The sequence below is a fragment of the Chenopodium album genome, chromosome 15 (assembly GCF_948465745.1).
Source record: "Chenopodium album chromosome 15, dcCheAlbu1.1, whole genome shotgun sequence".
Lineage (NCBI taxonomy): Eukaryota > Viridiplantae > Streptophyta > Magnoliopsida > Caryophyllales > Amaranthaceae > Chenopodium > Chenopodium album.
Window position 1 is genome coordinate 25,920,431 of NC_137848.1, and position 10,345 is coordinate 25,930,775.

Below are 10,345 nucleotides of genomic sequence, written 5' to 3' on the forward strand. Positions count from 1 at the left end.
TATATTGTGCATGTATGGCGTGCAATATCTTAGCTTGTATAAATAGTGAAAAAGTCAATTATAACACAGAAGGATCAAGTAAAAGTATTACTAGTACAAACATTTTTTCTTTTTTTGTTTTGAAACATTTTTACTAGTACAAACATTTTAAAAACAAAGAAAGTACTCAAAAAAAATTGGAGGAAGTACAAAATAAATCCGCATAAAATTTTAGCAAATCATATTACGCAAACATCAATCCACAAGGCGGGAAGACATGTTTTCACGGATAAATGGCGGGAATTTTTTCACTGTCTACGTTTCTTTATTTTTCAATACAATAAAAATAAATAAATAACTCCTTAAATACTCCTACACTTTTCTCACTCATCATTTTTGTTATTTTATAATCCACGAAAGAAAAAAAAAAAAAAAAAAAACTAATACTAGTACTTGTTTAGTCGGTCTACTTGTTTCTTTCTCGCTTTCCCTAATTCGCTCTTCCAATTCCAAACCCTCGGTCTCGGAGCAGTCATAAAGTACCGAGCTTTTCTTCAATGGCGAAACCCTCCAAACAGCGCTCTTCCTCTTACGATGCTTCCAATTCGTCGGAAGAAGAACAAGTTAACGACCAGATCGATGAAGATGACGATGAAGAGCTCGAGGCTGTTGCCAGACCCGTCGATTCCGACGAAGATGAACCCGAGGATGACGTTCCCGCCGCCGACGATGAGGAATTTGAGGTTTCTTTTTTCTCTCTTTTCATTTCTAGGGTTTTCAATTTTGTTTTGTTTGTTTAGATCTATCACATTTTTTTTTGTTTTTGTGTTATCTAGGGTTAAGTATGAATTTCAAATTATGTTTTTTTGTTGATTTTTTGTTTGTGTCACTTCATGTTTTGTTGTTTGATGGTATTTTTGTTGGTTATTTCGTGCTTGTATTCTTGAATAAATGTGGTAGGATGTAAACGCTGGTAATACCGAACTTTCGAAGCGCGAAAGGGCGAGGTTGAAAGAAATGCAGAAGTTAAAGAAGCAGAAGATCCAGGAAATTTTGGACAAACAGAATGCTGCTGTTGATGCTGATATGGTGCGTTTGATTTCTACTACCTGTGTCGTATTTTCCAGCTTTGGTCATATTTATTGTTAATAAGTAATCACTTTTATGTTTATGATCTTTTTGGTAGAATAACAAAGGTAAGGGGCGGTTGAAGTATCTTCTACAGCAAACGGAGATATTTGCCCATTTTGCCAAGGGTGAACATTCTGCCTCCCAGAAGGTTAAGGGAAGGTATGGTTAATCTTATTCATTGTACGCCTAGTACACTTAATTTTTCGCTGTTGTGTATATAATTGGGTCCTAAATTATGTAGAAGGGACGTTATGATTATTTATTGTATGCCTTGTATACATTATTTTATTGCTGTTTCTATATATGGTTAAGTTGCTTACCTTTATGAGTATGTGGAGATAATCATGAGTGGATTATGAGTATATGGAAATGAATGATCCTCTTCGTGTTGATACATAATCTGGTGAAAATATTGAAAAATACCCTGCGAATCTAATGTGGTTTGATATAAAGGGAGTCTTCTGTCTTTGATTGTTAGCAGAGGTGATTTATAATCTTGTGGAGAGTTGCTTACTTAGAAAATGGTGGTCATATAGTATAGGGCGGTAAATGGGAGGACTATGCTTATCAAGTTACCTATAAGGTAATTGTGCTTAAAAACAGGTAATTGTGCTCATAATTTGCTTAGTTTATTTATTAAATTTTGGGTGAATTGCCCCTAAACAGTGCTTCCTATTGCATCAAGTATTGAACTTGGAAGGGTAAAGACAATGGCTTAGTTTCTTATGCGAATTTTGGAGTCCATAGTATACTTTATTTAGGTCACCTTAATGAGTTTCTGGGCATAAATGGGAAATGTATGCTCAATAAAGTAAAAGGTAAGTCTGTTTCAACAGAAGGGTACTTGTGCTCCTCAAGATTTGCATTATCATTTGGGCAAAGGGAATTGATAAATTACCCAATATAGATCCATATAGAGTGTTTCTTGAAGTACTGACGTGGAAGGGTAAAGGCAAATGTTGCTTGATTTGTCATGAGCATTTCATTGCATTCATAGTGAAAGTGTGTTACCTTGACGTGAGTTTATGAGCAATAACGGTAGAAATATTCTTATTATGAGCTAAAAGGTAAGTGTGCATAAACGAAAAGGGTAACTGTGCTCCTCAAGATCATCTTTGTTATTTGGTCAATTTAGGATAGGGGAATAAGTGAATTGCCCCTTGTACAGAACCTTGATGGGTAACGGCAATTAGGAAAGTGTTTACTTGCTTGATTTGCAGTCCATATTGTACTGTGATTACGTCACCTTAATGTGAGTTTTGAGCAGCATTTGTTTAATTTTTTTTTGTTCCCCTTTTTATGTGGCGTATGGGATTTTCTAAATTTATCAATCTGCCTCTTTACGTGTTTTTGTATGCTAATTTTAGGGGTCGCCATGCATCAAAAGTTACTGAAGAAGAGGAAGATGAGGAGTATCTTAAGGAGGAAGAAACTGGACCTTCCAATACAAGGCTGGTCACTCAGCCTTCATGTGAGTTCTGCTCTCCCTTGGTCAATTACTTAACTCTTAAGATTTACTGTAACTTTGCTTCACCTGGAACTTCCGTTTTAAGTGCTTTGTGGCAAGGTTCATGTATTAAACCTATGGAGTTGTTTATAGTGAATGCCTATTCAATTTTCTCTTGTAGCATCTGATTTAGTTTTTTCATTAGAGCATCTTTTGGTTAAAAAACTATTTATTTGTTTTAGTTTTAGCCTAAACAAGAGATATTTTGAATGGGCATTCACTAATATTATAACATATGGAGATTGTTATAGTTTAGCCTTTTGTTTCATTATATGTTTACAATTTTGCAAATCACTTTTTTAAAACAACATATGGAGTATGTAATGGCAGGAGTTTGGTATAGGAATAACTGTATGTGCTTGCATATGACTTTTTTTTTGTTTTTTTTCTCATATAAGCAAGCTGTTCTCACTTGAACCCTTTCTTCTTGTATGTATGCACATTTTGTACTCATTTATTTATCCTGATTTTGTTATCGGGTTTTTTCTTTTTTCAGGTATTCAAGGGAAGATGAGGGACTACCAGCTTGCTGGATTGAATTGGCTCATTCGTCTGTATGAAAATGGTATAAATGGAATCCTTGCTGATGAAATGGTAAGCAATAAACTTGTACCCCCTTAATGTTTTAATTTGTGTAGCTTTGTTTTCCCTTTTATTTCAATTATCTTTATTATTCTGAGAATTATATTGCTGCTATGATTAATTTGCTGTCTGTACGTCTTCTTCCTAATAATAGGGTCTTGGCAAAACCTTACAAACTATCTCCTTGTTGGGCTATCTTCATGAATTCAGAGGAATTACTGGGCCTCACATGGTTGTTGCTCCGAAATCAACCCTTGGAAACTGGATGAATGAAATAAAACGATTTTGTCCAATTTTGCGTGCTGTGAAATTTCTTGGAAATCCTGATGAAAGGGTAAGCCTGGATTCTGTTTATGGATTTTTTATGCTGTTCTTGTCACAATTGATGTTCACTGATGATTTGCTGCTGTGTATTTTTGATTATATTAACAGAGACATATACGTGAGGATTTGTTGGTTGCTGGAAAGTTTGACGTCTGTGTCACTAGTTTTGAAATGGCAATTAAAGAGAAGACCACTTTACGCCGATTTAGTTGGCGATATATTATTATTGATGAAGCACATCGAATTAAAAATGAAAATTCTTTGCTTTCAAAAACAATGAGACTCTTTAGTACTAATTATCGTTTACTCATCACTGGAACTCCACTTCAGGTAATCTTTTGGGTCTCTGCATTATTTGGGTGTTGAGCAAATCTAAGATGATGTAGATTGTGATAGTTGTGAAGAGTGAAGTTGACAGGACCCCTTTATATTGTATTTCAAGACTCTGTGTGCTATTTGCCTGTGTTCCTAAGCTTTGATTTGAGTCAAATGATAAAGTTCCGTTGAGAGTTAAGACCAATTGGAAGTACAGAATATAAAGTTTGCCCTGACAGTCCATTTGAAATTTAAATTGAATACCTCTGTTTTAATAAAACAGGCTGCATTTTCCAAGTTTATTTCAGTTATGTAAAGATGTTATCGTAGGTTTTTTTTTTAATAAAAAATGTGGTATTTTTTTAAAATTATGTGGTAATAAAAAATTATGGCCAAAAACTCAAATCTGATTAAGTTGATCTCAAAAGTTAAATGTGAGCTACTACTCCCTCTGTCCTTAATAATTCTGGCCCATTTGACTTTTTACGGTCTCCAAAACATGTCTTAAAACATTTTTACCATTTTCATACGTGTAAAAATTATAAAAACTAAACATTAATCAAATAAACAACAAAACAAATCCAACAAGATCCCACATGAGTATATTATCTCTTATAGATTAACAATATTTTATGGTCCATGATTTTAAAGTTAGATGTAAATTTTTGCAATGGGGTTAAAAACAGAGGGAGGGAGGGTGGGAGTATTATTTAAGCAAGGTTTACTATTTACAGAATCTCTGTACTAGGTTTTACTCCTGTTGTGTATTAAGACTTGTTATTTCGAGGCTCATTAGCTATGATAGAAAAAGACAGCCAATACATACTTAAACATGTGTATGATTTGGTGGATCTCTCACTTATGTGTCTGGTTTTGTAATACAGAATCAAGTTTCTTAGGGTTCGTTTGACATTGCTGTGGTTTTCTGTTTTTTGGTTTTTTGTTTTTCGAACTCATGTGATATATGTCATAAAATGATACAAAAATTAGACAAACTTATTAAAATCTTGATAATTTTGAAAACTGACAACAGAAAAGTGGAAACACCTTTTTCTTGGTTCTTGTTTTTAGTTTTTTGTTTTAAAAAAAACAGAAAACTGAAAACAAAAAACTGAAAACAAAAAACAATGCCAAATAAGCCCTTAATTTTTTAATTTTGCCAAATTTGAATAATTTTTATTTAACTGGTTGGTTGAAATTGTTTTTGTGAATTTTTTGTTGATATTTATATTGTTTGCAATCTTTTATTTTTGATGTTCAGTGAATGAGATCTTATCTATGTCTTATTTATTGATAACTTGACCTGATGCACCTTGTTCCAAGTAATCTAAATACTAATATTATGCAATATTCTTCTGAACTGCAGAACAATCTCCATGAATTGTGGTCACTTCTCAACTTCTTATTGCCAGAGATTTTTAGCTCCGCAGAAACATTTGACGAGTGGTTTCAGATTTCCGGGGAGAATGATCAGCAGGAGGTCGTTCAACAACTCCATAAGGTAAGTCAAAGGTTAGAAGAGTATCTATATATCATTTTATTTCCTCTTTACTTCTGTTGCCTAACATATGTAGTTCTGCATTCTATAGGTTCTCCGGCCCTTTCTTCTTCGGAGGCTGAAGTCAGATGTTGAGAAAGGTTTACCTCCAAAAAAGGAAACGATTCTTAAAGTGGGCATGTCTCAAATGCAAAAACAGTACTACAGAGCATTGCTGCAGAAGGATCTTGAAGTTGTTAATGCTGGTGGAGAGCGCAAACGGCTTCTTAACATTGCAATGCAGCTGCGTAAATGCTGTAATCACCCATATTTATTCCAAGGTGCCGAACCTGGTCCTCCATACACCACAGGAGATCATTTGGTTACCAATGCTGGTAATTCTCAGTGAATAATGATACTGTGATTTGCTCCTTTTATGTGGCATTGTTGACTGATGAATCTTCATATTCTATTTATTGCAGGCAAAATGGTATTGCTTGATAAGTTGCTTCCAAAGCTGAAGGAGCGTGGCTCTAGGGTTTTAATATTTTCACAGGTATATTTTGTAAACCTAGGTCTTTGCTTTTGTAAATTACTGTTTCTAGTCTTTTGTTGCTTGCTGTATGATTCCATGATTTTTGTTGAGATTTTGGTATGTCATCTAACTGTTTATGCTCGGCAACTAACATCAGATGACTAGGCTACTAGACATTTTAGAAGACTATCTCATGTATCGTGGACACCAATATTGTCGGATTGATGGTAATACTGGTGGAGATGATCGAGATGCTTCCATTGAAGCTTTTAACAAGCCAGGAAGTGAAAAGTTCGTCTTCTTATTGTCAACACGGGCTGGAGGTCTTGGTATCAATCTTGCTACTGCAGATATAGTTATTCTGTATGACAGTGACTGGTGAGAACTCTTGTGTAAATCAATGAAACCTTTCTCCTCTTTTTTGCTTGTTGATGGTGTTTGTGAGTTTACTTGCTTGCCGTCTTTGTTGATACTTGCAACACATTTCAGGAATCCACAAGTTGATTTGCAAGCACAGGATAGAGCTCATAGGATTGGTCAAAAGAAAGAGGTTCAAGTGTTTCGTTTTTGCACAGAGGTTTGTTCATATTCTGTACTTATATCTAGGTTAAGCATTCTTCATTGATAATAATCAAGATATGAACTTGCTTTGATATTTTGTGAACAGTATACCATTGAGGAAAAAGTCATTGAAAGAGCTTATAAGAAACTTGCGCTCGATGCTTTGGTTATTCAACAAGGACGACTAGCTGAGCAAAAAAGTGAGATGTTTTGTATTGAGGTACATAATAATTTCTTGTGTTTAATGACTTGTTGACTTATACTTGTGGATTTGTGCAGCTGTTAACAAGGATGAGCTGCTCCAAATGGTGAGATTTGGTGCTGAAATGGTTTTTAGCTCTGGGGACAGCACAATTACAGATGAAGATATAGACCGAATTATTGCCAAGGGAGAAGAGGCAACTGCTGAGCTGGATGCAAAAATGAAAAAATTCACAGAGGATGCCATTAAATTTAAGATGGACGACAGTATGTGGTTTACTTGAATCTGGTATTTTAAGCATAGCCTGTATCTTTTTTGTTTATTAGGCAAGGTGGACTGATTTATGTATCCTTTGCTTCTTCACAGCGGCTGATCTATATGATTTTGAGGATGAGAAGGTAGGAATATTATTGGTGTCTTATGCTCAATCTTTCAACTTTGAGCTAGAGGTTATAAGCTAATTCTGTTTCTTTTTTTACTGCTCTTAAAGGATGAAACCAAGGTGGACTTCAAGAAACTTGTGAGTGACAACTGGATTGAACCACCAAAACGAGAGAGAAAGCGGAAGTACGTATTTGCATTTTGACAGTAGCTTTTGATATTTGTTCCCTATGCCTAATCTTGTTTTTCACATTCCTGTGGCTTGTACAGCTATTCAGAATCAGAATATTTTAAGCAAACTATGCGCCAAAGTGGTCCTGCTAGGCCTAAGGAGCCTCGTATACCTCGCATGCCTCAGTTGTAAGGCTTATCTTAAATTGTTTGCATCTTATTTTCTAATTTCTCCTGGTCAATTTTTTAGTGGTTGGAGTCAATAGTCAACTTATTTATGTTTCTACTCAATTTTAGGCACGACTTCCAGTTTTTCAACACTCAAAGGCTTAATGAACTCTATGAGAAGGAAGTGCGCCATCAAATGGTGGGTTGTCTTATCATATCTACTCCTTTTTAAATATCAAGCATTTAAGCATGAATTAACTTCTGTTCTATCTGTTCAGCAAGCACATCAAAAAAGTCAGATAAAAGATTCCATAGAAGTGGATGAGCCAGATGGTATGTTATTTCTGCGTATAGAATCTGTTTAAATCCATTTCATTTTCTGTTGCTGATGAAGTCTTTGACTACAGAAATGACGGATCCCCCCCTGACTGCTGAAGAACAAGAAGAAAAGGAGCGTTTGTTGGAAGAGGTAATCCTGATTTCACAGCCCCCTCTTTCCAGATTTTATGAGAACATGGAAAGCCTTTTTTGTATCATTAGTCAATGATTTATTAAATGGCTTGTTTGCTGCAGGGCTTCTCTACATGGGCTAGAAGAGATTTTAATACTTTCATAAGGGCTTGTGAGAAGTATGGTAGAACTGACATAAAAAGCATTGCTGCGGAGATGGAAGGGAAAACATTCGAGGAAGTTGAAAGATATGCTAAAGTTTTCAAAGAGAGATATAAGGAGTTAAATGGTGATTCCACTTCTACCTTCTCTAATCTTCTTATAACATCTAGTTCCTGCTGAATTCTATGTGAAATCTGAAGTGTCTGCTGTGGTCATAGATATTGGCTGTTCTGTGATGTCAGCCTTATCTTTGCATCTTTCCTGGGGTTGACTTGGATGAATTGACTAATGATTTTCCACTTTTTTTTTTTTTTCTATGCATTAACAACATAACTCTTCTGTGCTGATTTGGTTCCATTTATTAGATTATGACAGGATCATCAAGAATATTGAACGGGGGGAAGCTAGAATATCCAGGAAAGATGAGATTATGAAAGCAATTGGGAAGAAGCTGGATCGCTACAAGAATCCATGGTTAGAACTGAAGATCCAGTATGGTCAGAACAAAGGGAAGCTGTACAATGAAGAATGTGATCGCTTCATGGTAAAAATTCTCTTTTTCTTTGTTTTCGTGCCATGAGGTTTTTATACATTTCATGCCCACCTGACATCATTGAAAATCTGGACAGATTTGCATGGTTCACAAACTCGGATATGGGAATTGGGATGAATTGAAGGCTGCTTTCCGAACATCTCCATTGTTCCGGTTTGATTGGTTTGTTAAATCCCGCACCACCCAAGAACTTGCTAGGAGATGCGACACCCTTATTCGTCTGGTTGAGAGAGAGAACCAGGAGTATGATGAGAGGGAGAGGCAAGCACGTAAAGAGAAAAAGCTTGCGAAGGTTCGTTGAGTTCTAATTGTTGAATCTTCTCTGCTGACTGCTTATCCTGCTTTCCACCCCCTCCCTCTTCTCCTGAAATAGATTTTTTATATGCTTGATTACATATTTTGATCTTTATTTAATGTCATTTGTTCTTTACTCTTGCAGACTGCTACACCCTCTAAACGAGTTACAGCTCGTCAGCAAGCTGAAAGCCCCACATCTTCCTTGAAGAAAAGGAAACAGCTAACAATGGATGATTATGCTGCTGCGTCTGTATGTTTCTATAATTAAGACATGGCCTTTTTGATTTATCAGTTTTCAGAGGATACTTTCCGATTGTGAGCTGATGTGCTTTAAATTATTTTTGCAGGGGAAGAGGAGAAAATAATGGCATTTTTTAACCGTGCAAAGCCGATGTTTTGCTACCAATTATTTTGGCTATTGTCTTGTCAGAGCACATTATATTTGCTCTGGCTCTGATGTAGTAGTAATGAAGCTACCCTTTTTTAGGTTGGTTTTGTAGCTTAGGGGGTGGTTCTTTCTTTAGGGCTTATGGTTACATTGTATAGTTAATAGTTTTGAGAAACCGTCCTTGATGTAACGCTTAAGTGATGAAATGTTTATCAGATGACTTTTACTTAAGTTCTAACTGCATTGAAATTCCATTAGTCTTCTTGTGATGTTTTATATATCTATGATTAGAGTCTTTAAGCTGTTCTCAACTACTTGTATCCAGGGTACTAGAACCAGGTAAAGAAGGGACATGATAGATCATATCCAAGTTGGACTCTCGAGTATAATACGTATTTCTCTCCGGTCGTGAGATTTGAGTATCTGCTCAAGAATTGTGTGCTATGTGGGGAGGAGGTAGAAACTATATCATTCAATCAAGAGCTTGTTATATACACCTCCCGGTGTACCGTTTACCCATGAGTAGTTTGTTCTCATTTTGATAATTGTTTTTTTATTTAATCATCAAATGAAGAGTAAAGACTAACTTTGAATTAGTTGGGTGTACCCTACACCCTGGTGTATATAATAAATTCTACTGGACTAGAAGCAGTAGCTAGCATAGGTGTGCAATAATTAGAGGTATATGGAGATTCCAGCTTGATAATAAATCATATACTTAAAAAATGGAAAATTAAAAACTTCACAATGATATTATACCAAGCACACCTAGAGCAACTCATCGAGCATTTTGATTATATTAATTTCAAATACCTCCCAAGGGATGAGAATCAATTTGCCGATTCGCTAGCAAAATTAGCCTTAATGATCAACATTCCAGATCACTTAAATATGATGCCATTGTGAGTTAATAGAAGAGACGAACCAGCTTATTGCAACGCAATAGAGGAAATAAATGACATCGAAGGAGAAAGTCCTTGGTATGATCATATCCTCCTATACATTACTCATGGCACATATCTTGCAAATACTTCATCGAAAGACCAATGAGTTTTGAGAACACTCGCAGCCCAATATGGTTTATTAAATGGTCAATTATGCAAAAAAGGACCCAATGGTCAAAGCTTATTGTGTATAGACCACCCTGAATCCACGCGCCTTG

At 35.6% G+C, this 10,345-nt stretch overlaps 1 protein-coding gene across 1 annotated transcript; it reads left to right on the forward strand.

The window, feature by feature from the left end:
• The first annotated feature begins 386 nt into the window (after positions 1-386).
• LOC145583061 (ISWI chromatin-remodeling complex ATPase CHR17) lies at positions 387-9,414 on the forward strand. Its single transcript, XM_081640178.1, has 25 exons — positions 387-722; positions 940-1,068; positions 1,166-1,269; positions 2,478-2,581; positions 3,114-3,211; positions 3,354-3,533; positions 3,632-3,853; positions 5,205-5,339; positions 5,428-5,710; positions 5,798-5,871; positions 6,008-6,228; positions 6,340-6,427; positions 6,518-6,611; positions 6,691-6,879; positions 6,980-7,011; positions 7,104-7,180; positions 7,265-7,354; positions 7,463-7,532; positions 7,612-7,666; positions 7,741-7,802; positions 7,907-8,072; positions 8,311-8,489; positions 8,575-8,790; positions 8,938-9,045; positions 9,143-9,414. Exons 1-25 carry the CDS (start codon positions 537-539, stop codon positions 9,158-9,160), a joined length of 3,180 nt encoding a protein of 1,059 aa, XP_081496304.1. The 5' UTR covers positions 387-536; the 3' UTR covers positions 9,161-9,414.
• Positions 9,415-10,345: the final 931 nt, after the last annotated feature.

What these genes read in the sequence shown, in the direction of transcription:
- LOC145583061 (XM_081640178.1), top strand. Translation starts at nt 537, where the DNA reads ATGGCGAAACCCTCCAAACAGCGCTCTTCCTCTTACGATGCTTCCAAT. An exon ending in CCGACGATGAGGAATTTGAG is followed by an intron (nt 723 to 939) that starts GTTTCTTTTTTC and finishes TAAATGTGGTAG; the next exon opens with GATGTAAACGCTGGTAATAC. An exon ending in CTGCTGTTGATGCTGATATG is followed by an intron (nt 1,069 to 1,165) that starts GTGCGTTTGATT and finishes TCTTTTTGGTAG; the next exon opens with AATAACAAAGGTAAGGGGCG.